Raw genomic sequence first — 14,947 nt, 5'->3', positions numbered from 1 at the left:
AGAAATAATAAAAGTATATTAATATTTACCTCAAAATTCTTATGTGCAGAAACGCCACCAAACTGAAGCGGCAATCCCATACTTCTCATGAGTTCGGCCTCAGAATCAAGTTCGCTTTCATCCAGTCCCATGCGTTTGGTGTCATGTAATTCAGCAGTGCAGAGGGAATGACCCTCTTCCTCGTCTTCTGTAGCCTGGTCTCCTAAAGGTAGCATTGTGAGCTTAGTTTTAGAGAAAATTTTGAGGTGAGTTTTCTTATCCTTATTTTAAAGAATTTGATAACCAGAATGATTACACCATTTGTAGTGTTATAATTCTTAAGTGGAAAAAAAAAAAGAACTGATGGTCATATAGATTAATCACATGAACAGCCAAAGAAGAATTCAGACAACTTCTCTTCCAGCTCTGCCTGCCACTGTCCATTAATCTGCTCAACTGTGGCTCCCTTACTGAGTATCTGTTCTGTGCCATGCACCACACAAATACTGAGGATAGAAATGAGAGGGGATAGGACAGTGTAACTTTGGGAAAAACACTTCTGTGTTCCCATTCCTTACCTGAAAAATTGCTACATGAGCTCGTGGATTTAAAATCCTGATCTGGGGCCAGTGCTGTGGCATAGTGGGCTAAACTTCCACCTGTGGTGCCAGTATCCCGTATAGGTGCCAGATTGAGTCCTGGCTGCTTCACTTCCGATCCAGCTCTCTCCTATGGCCTGGGAAAGCAGTGGAAGATGGCCCATGTGCCTGGGCCCCTGCACCTAAGTGGGAGACCCAGAAGAAGCTCTTGGCTACTGGCTTTGGATTGGCCCAGTTCCAGCCACTGCGGACATTTGGAGAGAGCCAATCAGTGGATGGAAGCCCTTTCTGTTTCTCCCTCTCTGCCTGTAACTCTACTTCTCAAATAAATAAGATCCATAAAAAAAAAAATTCTGATCTGTGGAGTGATTGTAGGAGCTTTAGCATGAGGTAAGAGAGGTTTGTCTTCAGGCCCCTCAGAGCCACTTTGATACAACGAGGACTGAGGTCCTAGGATTCGATGGAAGAGCTGATTTAACCAAAGTGTTCTGCTCTTAAACATTTGAAATTCACCAAACGGGGCTAGTGTTGTGGCCTAAGCAGTGTCCGCATCCCATGTGGGCGCTGGTTCAAGTCCTGGCTGTCCTAATTCCTATCCAGCTCCCTGCTAACACGCTTGGAAAGATGGTCAACTCTTTGGGCTCCTGGTTTCAACCTGGTCCCGTCCTGGCCATTGTGCCCATTTGGAGAGTGAAGCAGTGGATGGAAGATTCTCTCTCTCTGTAACTGACTTAAAAAAAAAAAAACAAGGAAAGAAAGAAATCCACCAAACTGGAAGGTTCTTTCAAGCTTCCTGATTTCAGATCTTGGAAAAAACCATTTATCACAACCAAATTCCACTTTGCCTGAATATGGTTATCTAGTAGTAGTAATAGCATTAATTAGACCAATGCCACTTAAGTGCTCTATTAATATAATAATTTTTTTGTCACAATATAATGAGTTAGTGTTGAGCTGCTACATGGGACATCTGAGTTATATCAAGTCCACACAGGAGTTACAGGAAAGTAACAGATCTGCTCTGAGAGAATTTAGGATCACATTATATAAAGGGTAAAGACTATGATTTCACAACTATTTGTCGTTTATCATGTTTTACATCAGCAAGTTAACAAATAACAAAAAAGCTTGATGATCTCCGACAATAACACAGTCAATCTTAAATGGCAATATAGAGACAAATAAAAAAGAAATCTCCCATGTGTAAATTCTACAAATAGGCTCCTAGGAGAGGGAAACAGATTAAGAAGGGGATTTTACTCACTATTCCATTCAATGAACTTACAAAAGCTCAGAGAAGAGCAGAATGGGGGAAGGGAATGGCTCAGTTTTATGTTCCTCTCCTGGCATGCCTGTTTTCTTACAGTCAGTGGCAGCCTAGTGTTTATGGAAACCTTATTTCTGCAGCACTAAATAACACAAAGCAAACATTTCACCCAGTGCTTCACTGAACACACAGTGATGTGTTCCAGCACCGTAGAGCTAAGAGATTTTCAAAGGTAACAAGAATGCATGGTTTTTGGGGGCTCACTTTGGCTTCTGACTCCACATTGTAGTTTTCTATGAGTCTCAAAACATAAAGGTCCAGGTGGAAGGGCAAAGTCAGGCAGGGAAGTTGGACAGACCAAAATCTACTTGCTATTTGGGAAAGTTAACTGATAGCAGCCTCTTTACTTCAGGAAAAAGCCAATGGATGTTCACTTGGAATTCATCCTTAATTATTTACTTAAATAGAAGTATTCTAATGAGGAAACCATACATTTCTATTTTTCGATCCTTCTTTCCTTCTTTTAAAGATTTATTGCTTTATTTTGAATGCCAGCTCCTCCATTTCTACTTTTGAAAGCTTCAATTTCTAGGTGTTCTTATCTAATGACCACAACTCAGGAAGGAATGTTACAAGGGACCAAAGAAGCTACACCTTGCCCACACAGAAGGTACAGGAAAATAACAGATCTGCTTTGACAGAGATTTTAGGACCATGTTATATAAAAGACCACCACAATTTTAGGATTATTTTCCATCATTTTATGTTAATAAGTTAATACAATATTACAACAAATCATGCATAAATTAATATGGAATTGTGGCTAATTTGAGCAGAAAAGGGTTACACAGTTTTATATTACCTGCATTGTTGTCAGTGCCTTTGACATAGTAGCCTTTTAATCCCAAATTGCACAATTTTCGATCCCTGGGAAGCAAATTAAGCAATTCATATTAAAATCAACTATAAACTTAGACAGAAAATGTTCAAGGCAGCATAGATGAAGTAGCAAAGAAGTTAAGCAACAATAAAGCAATTTGCTAATACATTTTCCTCATTTACAATATGGAGGTAATAATACATTTTCATGGAGTTGCTGTAAGGATTAACATTACATGTAGCATATTTAACATAGTTCCTAATGCATGGTAGCATTTGTAAGTACTAACTACTAAAACTAAATGATATTTCTCCTGAATATTGGAGGAAGAACCTTAAAGCAACAGTGGAAGACTCAGATTACATACATATAAATCCAGAAGCAGACCCTAGTTCATCTGCAAAGAGACCAAACTATCCCAAACTATCCACTGTCCAGAAGATGGAGTATTCATGGTCTGTGCAAGTAACTGTTTTGGGGACTAACAATGAAGTTATTAAATTTAAGTAGTTTATCAACCTGAAAAATCAATCAACCCACAGCAATTCTGTCTCACCAAATCTTTTTTTTTTTTTGGACAGGCAGAGTGGATAGTGAGAGAGAGAGAGACAGAGAGAAAGGTCTTCCTTTTTCTGTTGGTTCACCCTCCAATGGCCACCGTGGCGGGCGCGCTGCGGCCGGCACACCGCGCTGATCCAAAGGCAGGAGCCAGGTGCTTATTCTGGTCTCCCATGGGGTGCAGGGCCCAAGCACTTGGGCCATCCTCCACTGCACTCCTGGGCCACAGCAGAGAGCTGGCCTGGAAGAGGGGCAACTGGGAAAGAATCCGGCGCCCCGACCGGGACTAGAACCTAGTGTGCCGGCGCCGCTAGGCGGAGGATTAGCTTATTGAGCCACGGCGCTGGCCCTCACTAAATCTTAAAAACAGAGACTAAGCTTCTCTTTACACGCTTACTTCTAATTTTTTTCTTAATCTACTATGATTTGAAATTACATTATCATAGTAAAGTTAACAGAAGACTTAAAATCCTATCTGTAAACAGAACTGCACTAATGTAATAAACTCCAGTGTAAGTACCATAATAACACCAACTACAAGTTACTGTAAACACTACTTTTCTGATTGGGCTAGAACCCATTTAATAACAGATAATTCACGTGTGCCTGATCTATTTCACATCCTCCTGTTGCCTTTTAGGGATACTTCACATAACATAAGTAAGCAGGGACTCACAGCATGACAGTGAACTGCGAAGAGGGTGTGGTGCAAACACGCTTTGGCACCATGCCCACTGGCTCTTGGGAACACAGATAACAGGGTGAGATGGGGAATGGCAGCTGCACGGAGGGCATCAGTGATGTGTCTGTCAGCATGGCCAGCTGCAGGGCACTGAGGTGGCCTGAAGGAGGGGAGGGCCAAAATGGTTCCAAGGCTGGTTACAACAAGGTAAGTGTACTGAGGACAACAAGAGCCATGACTCTCTTTAAAGAAGGTGATTTAAAAGCATGGTGGGCTGAAGACATTACCCAGAAAATGGAAGGCCAAATAGATTCCAGAGGAAGGCCAACACTGTAAGTGCTGTTCTAAATGATACATGGGGATTAAAAAAGGGAATGAGAAGGAGGAAGGAGCAAGCATCATTCTTTGGCATCCTTCACAGAGGTTCCTGATGCCAGCGGAAACTATGCGTTTGCTGAGGGACAGGGTATTTGTGTAACACTGGAACATGCCCCGAAAACTGCTAATACAAAGGGCACTATTGTTACGGTACCTATATAAAGTGACTCCTGAAGAGCTCAACATAGCATCTTCTGTAGCATTCTTGCCAAAGGATGACCAGACTCTTCCTGATAAAATGTCAGATGGACCCAGGTTAGATGAGGTCATCCTACAAATTCATTTTCTAAGGTCACCACTTTTCATATAACTGTTGAGGACATGAAGCTTAGAATATAGTTTCTAGAAGAGTGAGGCATTTTTTGTGATGGTAGGAGACTTCCAAGACATAAATAAGTAAACAGAAAGACATACTGTGGGAAAGTTGGGGAAACTTGAATTTGAATCTTACAGTGGCTATGGAGAAAAAGCAACCTTGTTTAGAAGAAATACACCAACATGTTCAGATTTCTTTTTTGTTATTATTCTGGAAACAATACAGTGTAAAAACTATTTGAATAGTATTTATATTGTATAAATTATTGTAAGTAATATTAGATATAAGAAATACCGAGATGATTTACCGTACACAGGAGGAAGTATGTAGGTTATATGAAAGTATTGTACCATTTTACATAGAGAACTTGAACATCCTTAAATTTTGGTGTATGTGGGGAGATCTTGGAAATAACCCCCAGTGAACAGACACCTGTCTATCTGGAGAAAGGGATGAAGCAAATGCAGCTAATTGCTCACCAGCTGGTCAGAGTGAGGAAGATATGGGAGTTCTTTGAAGTATCCTTGTTAAGTCTGAAATTATTTCAAGATGGAATATCTAAGAAACAATTGAAGCATGCTTCTTCCTAGCACAAGTGACTTTATCAAAAACCAATAACCTCCTCATTTTAGTATTTTCCTATGTTCTAGTCTAGGCTTTATATATATATATATATATATATATATAAAACTTTTAGAACACTATATCTGAAATGTGAATATAACACAAAGTATTTTTTCATGTCACCACCAGCCAGTCTAATGATTTTAAAGAGCTCTTTAATATTCCAATTGTACCTTCTTTGTACAAATACATAAAAAGTTGAATATGTAAATGAAATAGAATATTACTGTAGTTATATTGTTCATAAGGCAGCATGTAAATGTAATAACTTTAGAAAATAAAAATTATGACATTACGTCTTATTTCCTGCCTTTGAGGCAAGGTGCTGCAATGATCCTAATCCTATTTAGTAAGACAATCAACTCCTATGACTAGGAAGACATTTGGCACCTATGTTAATGCTCAGTTTTTTGTTTTCTGCTATATGGCACTGATTTGAATAATCTCTTCCAGAATCAGTCAACACTCATATCTGTTGTTTTCATTTTTGAAACATTTTTTTCCTATCTTAAAAGTCTGAACTTCTAGCATGTTCCCTATTTTCACAGACCTCTCAATGAACAACTCTTGGCAACAATTCCAAGATTCTGCCTCCAAGTTCTTTGATTCTAAACAGTTATTATATGTCTGAGAACTAACTAACTAAAAGAAAAAGCCATTCTTTTCACTTATTTCAATTTTAATGCGGCTTCTAAAAGTGAAGAATAGGTTCTAATCTCTAAATTTTAAGAATACGTATGAGATTATCTGTAATGAAAATGTTTCAGTTCAAAAGACAAATTCACTATAACTGGTGGTTAGCTGGTCAATAAATTGTGTTTTATGGTCACCTTAATGAAAATGCAGTTATATCATTTTTTGGTGGTATGCTGCAAGAAATTTCCTCAATTTTTTCATTCTTACACTCCCTCTTTTTTTTTTCTTGGAAAGCTGGCTTCCCATAAACAGCCCCAGGACCCAACCAGGCCGTAGGCTGAGAATGAAGCCTACAGTTTGGGCTGCCACTACTGCAAGCTGGGTCTTCAGAAAGAAGATGCCCTGGATTTCTAACACATAGCAGGTACTCTTCGGGGGAGGCTCCTTGGTCCCACCTACAGTTCTTTCATGTAAGCCCCATGGAAAAAGGGTCTAGCTTAATATGCCTTTGTCAAGTTTGGAGGAAGCAGCAGAATTACACTTCTTGGGTTAGAGATGAAACAGGTTTTCAAGATTACTACTAATATGTTCCAAGTTTGCAGATAATCTACGGCAGCAACCATAGAGAATGCTATCTCCTAAATTTGTATGGAAACAATGTTTCCTACTTATGACAATATTCAAGTATCTGCAAGAGCTTTTGTTACTGGGAATTATTTATTTTTGATGGCTTGTATTCAAAGAATTTCCCATCATACTTGCCAAATATTTTCTAGAAAGCCATCTTTGAGTTTGGTTAACATAATTCAACACACAGAGCATAATGACTCTGGAAAAACTAATCTGTGAACCTGGCTAAGGACTAAATAAATCAACTTTAACTGCTGACTTGAATTGCAAAGTTGAAGAACTGACCAGGACTGTAGTAACCTCGCTAACACATTACTTTCCTTAGAGCTCTGATTAAGCAGTCATCTCAATTTGCATCATCATGTCATCCACCCAAGTTGTGGGTCCATTTCTTGGTGAATAGAAATCAGAACTTGCACTAGAAGGAGTTGACACACAAAGTAATTTATCTGCAGCAAATAAGGTGACCGTAGGAATCATTTCCAAAGCAGTGACTACTCTAGTCAAGGTGTTAGTAAAATGGCACAGTCTTATCTATGGCGTGATCTACACCCCCGACACCATCCTAGGCTTTAGCCTCCTCTGCCATTGCTGGAAGCCAGGTGGCCACACGGCCCACCCACTGGTGTCAGCTCCACCCCCATCCTAATGGGATTTGCTGCTTCTACTTCCCTGCCCTCCCCCCGGCAAAGTTTTAAAAGGACCTATTCAACATGTGACTCCTTCTTGCCGTCTCCTGATCTCTCTCCCTCTGTCTCTGTCTCTCTTATGCTCTCCTTCTCCCTCTTTTCCTTCTTCTCCCCTTCCCTCCAGTCTGTCAGGTTTGCAATAAACCCTTTCCCTTACTCCAGTGTTTGGTGTGTTTTGTGGCAGCATTACACAAGGGAAGTAAAGTTTTCTTTGTCTTAGGGGAAATGAATGTGCATGAGGGGAAGTACTTGAACATGCACGAGTGGGCACAAGCTTATGCAGATATAGTTTAGAAAGAAGTTCACACATACATCTCATTTCATGGCAATAAAGCCTAAGCTCCTCTTGGAGCAAAGACCTTAGCATTAAAGTTAGCAAAAGGTTCATTCTTGATTAATTATTGTACTTTGCATATGCTCAACTGTCCCAGCCATAGTTACCATGGATGGTTCAGGCTAGATTCTTGAGTGTCAAAGCCACCTATTTCTTTGGTTGAAGTCACCTGTTTTCCTCTAAGAGACAAATTTTGATGTTACTCTTCTGCCTGATTACCCAGGAAACATGGTTCCCCTCAAACTCATACCTTTGAATATGGCAGTCATCATCATCAGGCCTAAGTCATCTTTTTTTTTTTTTTATCTCACAGACAACTTGGTGGCCAAAATACATGCTGAATACATTGTTTGGGAATCTGTCAAGTGTAAGGAGCAATTCCTCTATGGCAAAGGAACTGAGGATCAGTTTCAGTAGAAAAAGAGAAAGCAAGTTCCTTTCAGAAGAGCTGAAACTTTATGTGGTTTGCCCAAGGCCACCCAGCTGATTTTTGGTGGAGAATATGAAATCAAATAGTTATTCTAGCTTGGGAACTTGTTGGGAGAGGGAAACACATTAAACATTTTTGCTGTACTGTATCAGCATATGCAGTATTAGAGAAACTGTCACCTGAGAACAATCCGTGGTAAGTATAGGCTCTTCAGTCTCCCAAAAAATCTTCTATTGTAACTAATCTATATATACATGAGGGTATTTTAAAAAGTTCACAGGAAAGTGAAATTAAAAGGTAAGCTCATTTCGGTGGAAGAACTTTAAAATTCACACATAATTTCTTCATAATACACATTATCCACAAACTTCTTGAAGACCTACTTATACATTAATTTCATTTTTTGTTATCATAATCAACTTATCTTTTAATACCATTTCTATAAACATCTTGAAGTACTATTGTATTAATGTTAAAGTGTCTTGAGGACATCAACTGTCCTAGTAACTGTTGATTCCTTAAATGCCTTAATTGGCAGGAATTGATGAAATCCTATGTTCTACACTATCTGGTGGGATAGGTTCTGCAGTCACTACTGACCCAGGGCAGAATTTCAGGGCTGACACTTGCTAGCCATGTGATTTTTTTAGGTAGTTACTGAGATGCAATTTCTCAATGAGTAAGTTAAGACAAGACACACCTAGGAGAGCTACTGGAAGGCTTAAATGAAACAAAATTTTAAAAAATTATTCTGATGTGCTAAAACAGCAAGGGGAACTTTAATCAGGACCCTCAAGACAGGCAGCAAGCCTACAGCCTTAGAGCAGGGATCTAGCCCCACTCCTAATACAGAAAAGCCAGCTGGGGAGTTACAGCCCATGAGCTGAGGAGGAGGAGGTGTCTGCGGATGAACACTAAGAGGAGACGTCATGGGGTAGCGTCATGGCTAGAGGGATTCTTGCTAAAGGGAGAATGATGTAGGATTCTTGCTGAAGGGAGGCCAGAGTGATCAGATACCAAGGGTGTGGAAAATTACACTAAACTGACATAGCAGAATTCTTGGTAAAACTGGGCTCGAAGGCTGAAGACGAGGCTTGATCAAAAAAGTGTTCAAAAGAGCTGTATGAAGTTTGGTCAATGAGTCTCTTTCAGTAGTAAAGGTAGAACAATTGGTGGTGGCATTTAATAAAGCATCAATCAGTCCAGTGGATCCTGCCAGTTCTGGTGGATCCCTTTTAGGCCCCATTTTGCTTGACATTTCACTAGCTTTCCAATGTTGACTACTCCAATGAAACAACTGTGACAGTATGCTTGGGTTTGCCTGCTACCTGTTTTCCAGTCACTTCAGCTCTTCTCTTCTCTTCTCATCTTGAAAAAGTGTTGGGGGGACCAGTGCTGTAGCACAAAGGGTTAAAGCCCTGGCCTGCAGTGTTGGCATCCCATATGGGTGCCAGTTTGAATCTTGGCTGCTCCATTTCCAATCCAGCTCCCTGCTGATGCACCTGGGAAAGCAGTGAAAGACGGCCCAAGTCCTTGGGTCCTTTCACAATGTGGGAGACTCAGAAGAGGCTTCTGCCTCCTGGCTTCAGATCAGCTCAGCTCTGGCCGTTGCAGCCACCTGGGCAGTGAACCAGCAGATGGAAGACCTCTCTCTGTAACTCTTTCAAATAAATAAAATAAATCTTAAAAAAAAAAAAAAAAAAAAGAAAAAGTGTTGGAATTCCACAAGGATGGATCCCACTTTGCTCCCTCCCCATCAATGGCTTTAATCACTATATAAAGGTAAATGGTTCAGATTTTTAAGACTAGCCCAGACTTCTCCAGGGCTCCAAACCAATAACCCAACTACTAATATATACCTTTGGATATCTCATAGGTGCCTCAAAACCAAAATGTAACTCATGACCTTCTCAGTACTGCCCCCTGAAAAAGCCATTCTTCTTCAGCGATTGCTATCTCAGTGAAAGGCAGGAACACAAGCCAGATACTAGGGAGTTAGCCTGACCTGGTCTCCTTCCCATTCCTTATCGCCTTCACTTCTCCACATCCAATCCCCAACCCCCCAGGTTCTCCCCTATCTTTTCCCCTTTCTATTGGCGCTGATCTTTTGCCTGGATGAAGACCTTAAGTGGTTCTCCTCCCCCAAACCATCCTCCACACTGTTGCCAGAGTAATCTTTTCATAATGCAAATCTGATCATGTCATTCCTAGGCTTCAGATTTTCCCATACAGATGCTCCTACACTGAGGAGGGGGTGACACAAGCACTGATGGGGTCAGGTCTTGTCAGCATTGTGAGAGTGTCATACAGCATATCAGGAGCTAGGAAAGGGTCACAATACTAAATTCAATATACAGTCTCTACTGAATGAGTATAGCTTTCGCATCATAATAAAGTGGGAAAATTACATTAAACCATGGGAACTTGAGGGCCATCTGAGTTTTCCAAAGTCTGGCATTTTTTTTTTCCTATTTGACAGGCAGAATTAGTGAGAGAGACAGAGAGAAAGCTCTTCCTTCCGTTGGTTCACTCCCCAAAAGGCCGCTACGGCCGGAGCGCTATGCCAATCCGAAGGCAGGAGCCAGATGCCTCTTCCTGGTCTCCGATGCGGGTGCAGGGCCCAAGCACCTGGGTCATCCTTCACTGCACTCCCGGGCCACAGCAGAGAGCTGGACTGGAAGAGGAGCACCGGGACTAGAACCCAGCGCCCATATGGGATGCCGGCGCCACAGGCAAAGGATTAACCAAGTGAGCCGTGGCGCTGGCCCCTGGCATGTTTTGACTCTGACTACCTCATCAATCCTTTCTTTCCTAGTCATTTTGCTCAGTTTCACAGACTTTGTCTTGCTGCCTGCACAGAGTTCAGTCTCAGTCAAATGCACCTCAGTTTATTTCTTTTAGATCTCTTTCCAAATGCTACTTACTCAAGGAAACCTCTGCGACCCTTGGAGAAAGGTCAGATTATCCTACATCACAACATTTTGCACTTCTTTCACACTACTTGAAATTCTAATTAACCAAGTAATTACATAATGAGCCGTCTTAATTTAACCCTGATCTTTCCTTTGCTAGAAACCAAACTCAGTGCGTGTAGAGAAAGGTTCTGTGTGGTCTGCCAGTGCCCACCAGCGTACTTTATACACAGAGGCACTAAAAGCATTGGCTGAATGTACAATTCCATGCATATCTGACAATACTTGCATATGAAATTAAACATGGTGCTTAATTTCTTTTACGGTTCATTTTCAGATTACTCTGCAAAAACACAGGATGAAAAAGAACTCCTTCAAGCTTACATTCTACCACATTAGATTATATTAAGTCACATAAAATTCATTTCTACAAAGACTTTAACAAGCAACACGTGAAATCAAAGTATACCTGTTTTAGACACGAAAAACAAATTCAAGTGGTTTAACTCACACACTGACTATAAAGAAAACAGCAATCTAATTTTCTAGTTGGCTGTATTCCCTACCTGAAACAAATATTTCCCCAAAATAAAGATACGTCAAAACGGATACTAACATAGGAAAGTCTTTTAGCTAAAATGTTGGAAATTCTAATTACCTGCGCGAACGCAGGTTCAGGATTTAAGAGATGCGAATCCAAACCAGCTCACGACATCATTGCCATGAGACCTTTCACTTTACACCTCGCTTTCCCCCGAGTCTTACACGCTCCTCAGTAAACACGAACTGACACACACAGCCTGCCCCAGTATACGTCTCTAAAAATCTACAATGTACATTTGATTTTCCGCTGGACACGAATGGCAGTACGGGCTTTTGTTTTCCTTAAGCATCACTTGGCCCAAGGATCAGGCCGCCCGGCAGGCTTCCGGATCAGCCGCACCGGGTTTCGGGAACTCGCGGCTTAGGAAGAAGACACGCGCGCTTCCACTTACTCCACAAACGCCCTGGAGCAGAAGCAAAGGATCTTAAACTCCTCCTCCCGGTCTTCAAGGAACAGAAACATTTCGGCCACGCGGCTCCACTTCTCGCAGCACATCTTGCAGCCTCACAGGCAGCCGGAGCCTCGGCCCCAGGCTCGGCTCGTTGCTCACTGGAGACCGAAAGGAGACGCCGCCAGCAAACTGGAGGCTGCGAGGTTAGGAACGGGCCCGGAGCCGCTCGCGCAGCGCACAGTTAAGGCTCCGCTACCGGAAGTGGCTCCGAGCGGCTGCAGGAAGGGGCGGGACAGTGGGCGGTGTCACATCCAAACCGGTCCGGACTGCAGCCGCCGCTTGGTTGCTTCCCCAGCAGGTTACCCTTGCGAAACCTGCCGCGCGGATCTGTCCGCCTCCCTGGGCAGCTGACCTGGTGAAGAGCTCCTGCTGCCGCTGGAGGGTGAAGGCGAGCTGCCCTTACCGACTCCCATCCGAGGTGCGTCGGTCCCCGTCGTGGCTTCCCCGCGCTCCTGCCGCCCGCGGCGCGTCGGTCTCGTGAGGCTTGGAGCCGCGAGGGCCGCGCGTGCAGACTGCCGCGGGCGTCCCGGAGTCCCCCGGCCCGCGGACCAGCAGGCTGGGCTTCCGGCTTTGAGGGGAGGTCCTGCCCGGGTCCGAACGAGCCCGTTCTCTCCGCCCGGCATGTCCCTAGGCACGCTGAAACTTTGCGTTCCGCGGGTTTCTTCTAAACTTAGCTGACGGGCAAGGTGTGTCCATCCTCACTGGAGGCCTCTGTATTTAAAAGAGAAAGGGAAGCTTGTGGTGATCCGAGGGTACGGTGAGAAGGTCGTGTGGGTAGTGGGTGAGAGGGTCCGCGTCCGGACAGCTCAGGCTTGGAATAGTGGTTTCTACTAAACCCTTGACTCCGTGTGTGACCTGGCAGGCACCTTCCTGAGCCTCGCCTTGCTCACCTGTGAAATGGGGATGGTTGATAATAACTTCATGGGGATGCAGGCAGCACTCAATGAAACAATGTATGTCAAGCACTTCCTTTGTGCTATTAATAGTTGGAGTCGTTACAGACCTGGCAGGCGTCTGGTGCTGCGTGGGTCCCTGGAGTGTGCAGTCTGTAAAACAGGTCTCTGCCTTCAAGCTGCTAATTATCTAATAAGAAGAGTATCTATGCACATAAATAGGGTGGGGGAAACTGGATCATCACTTCAGAATTGGGAAAATCAGCACTTGGAGTGTGATATTCAGTGGACTGCCTAGGCAGTGTCCTCAAAGAAGCAAGTTAGGGCTTGAAGGTTTTATTAACACATAGGATTTAGTTGGTGCTAGTTATGCCCGAAATGGTATTGGACATTCTGGAGAACTATGTGTAGACTGAGGTAAAATCCAGACATTTAGAGTGGTCACTAGTGTTTGAGTGGCATTTACGAGTCAGTGGGAACAAATTGATTTTTCAAATGAAATGCTTATTCCTTACTGCTCCCTACTTTGAGGTCTGAAACCTGCTGATTTTGGTTATTTGAGAAGTTAAACGTACTACAGAGTTCACACATGTGTTGTCTAGAGATGGGCACCATTGCTGGGCTGAGTGGCTAGGATAGGAAATTGAGGGTAGAACAGCATTGATCAAATAGAGTGGAAGAATTTAGCTGTAGGTTGAAGGGCATTTGGGAACTTAAAAAGGAAAATCTTGAAAGGTAATTGTTAGTATCTTAAGTTTGAAGCTTGAAATCAAAAAGGTTTATTTTAAAGATTAGAAGGATTGTGTTTGCCAGCTATCTAGACCGAAATATTAGATAAACTGCAGCTTTATTGATGATTTGAAGTAAGACTGATTATTTGCTAAAACTGAATGCCAGACTCTGATTAAATTTTAAATATGGAAAAAGAAAAAAATTAATTTGTCTGTGGCATTTCTTTAAATAGCATTTTCAGAGTGTTCTCAGTGCAGCTCACATACTAAAAGTAAGGAATGAGAAAATATCCTGTGGTAAATTGGGGGGAGGGGGAGAGTGGGCATTGAAGAGCCAGGTAGAAATAGACAGAAAATAGAAATTGCAATCCTAACACTTTAGCCTTTCTGTCCACAGAGAGGGACAAAGATGGACAGACAGACACACACATGTATACACATTAAAATAGAGTAAAAGCCAGGCTAGGATGTGGGAAAACAGGAGTTTAGTTGTGACTCTTGGTTTTTCATTGAATTAATTTAGTAATTTGGGCTAAGTACTCTTGGCATTCTATGTTTAACTTTTGTTTCCTGAAGATTAAGAGGTTGCACTCAATGAGTTTTTAAAAAATACTTATTTATTTGAAAGAGCAATAGAGAGAAAAATGTTTCATCTGCTGGTTCACTCCCCAAATGCCTACAACAGCCATGGCTGGGTCAGGCTAAAAGGAGCCAGGACTTACATGGCAAGGACTCAAGTCCATGATCCATCATGTGCTGCCTACTGGTCACATTAGCAGGAAGTTGGGTCAGAAGTAGAGGCAAGACTACATCCCAGGAACTCCAATATGGGGGTAATGGGCTTCCCAAGCAGAGGCTTAATTTACCACCCACAAGGACTGACCCTTACCTTCTGTTTTAAAGTTTATTTATTTTTATTTATTTCAAATGTAGAGCAACAGAGAGATAGAGATCTTATATCTTCTGGTTCACTCCTAAAATGTCTGTAACAGCCAGTGCTGAGCCTGATCAAAGTCAGGAGCCTGGAACTCAGTCTTGGTCTCCCATATTGGGGGCCAGGGACCCAAGTACTTGAGCCATCATCTGCACCCTCACAGGGTGTGCATTAGCAGGAGGCTGGATCAGAAGCAGGGGTGGGGGCTGATGCTGTGGCATAGTAGGTAAAACTATCGCCTACAGTGCTGGCATCCAATTTGGGTGCTGGTTCAAGTCCCAGCTCCCCCACTTCCAATCCAGCTCTCTGCTATGGCCTGGGAAGGCAGTAGAAGATGGCTCAAGTGCTTGGGCCCCTGCACCCACGTGAGAGATCTGGAAGAAGCTCCTGGCTGTCACGGCCATCTGGGGAGTGAACCAA

General features: G+C 42.6%; 2 protein-coding genes across 14 annotated transcripts in view; one reads left to right on the top strand and one right to left on the bottom strand.

The window, feature by feature from the left end:
* Positions 1-12,195, bottom strand: part of TGS1 (trimethylguanosine synthase 1) — a 46,694-nt gene extending 34,499 nt beyond the window's left edge. The window contains exons 1-3 of one of the 2 annotated variants that reach the window (XM_008255539.5): positions 11,910-12,195; positions 2,708-2,772; positions 30-202 (exon numbers count right to left, since the gene is read on the bottom strand). In XM_008255539.5, coding sequence (XP_008253761.4) covers positions 30-202; positions 2,708-2,772; positions 11,910-12,013 — 342 coding nt within the window. In that variant the 5' untranslated portion in view covers positions 12,014-12,195. Of the gene's footprint in view, positions 1-29; positions 222-2,707; positions 2,773-11,909 lie in introns of both variants that reach the window. The other variant, XM_089335253.1, reaches the window with a different exon arrangement.
* A 50-nt stretch (positions 12,196-12,245) lies between these two features.
* TMEM68 (transmembrane protein 68) overlaps positions 12,246-14,947 on the top strand; it is a 47,906-nt gene continuing 45,204 nt past the window's right edge. For 3 of the 12 annotated variants that reach the window (XM_089335255.1, XM_008255536.5, XM_089335256.1), the window contains exon 1: positions 12,246-12,387. The gene's annotated coding sequence lies outside the window, so the exon portion shown is untranslated. Of the gene's footprint in view, positions 12,388-12,514; positions 12,722-14,947 lie in introns of those variants that run through there. The other 9 variants (XM_017341309.4, XM_070076617.2, XM_089335257.1 and 6 more) reach the window with 6 other exon arrangements.

This window comes from Oryctolagus cuniculus, chromosome 6 (assembly GCF_051225735.1).
Source record: "Oryctolagus cuniculus isolate XC-2025 breed Fujian yellow rabbit chromosome 6, ASM5122573v1, whole genome shotgun sequence".
In the NCBI taxonomy this organism is placed as follows: Eukaryota; Metazoa; Chordata; class Mammalia; order Lagomorpha; family Leporidae; genus Oryctolagus; species Oryctolagus cuniculus.
This window is presented reverse-complemented; position numbering and strand designations above follow the sequence as displayed.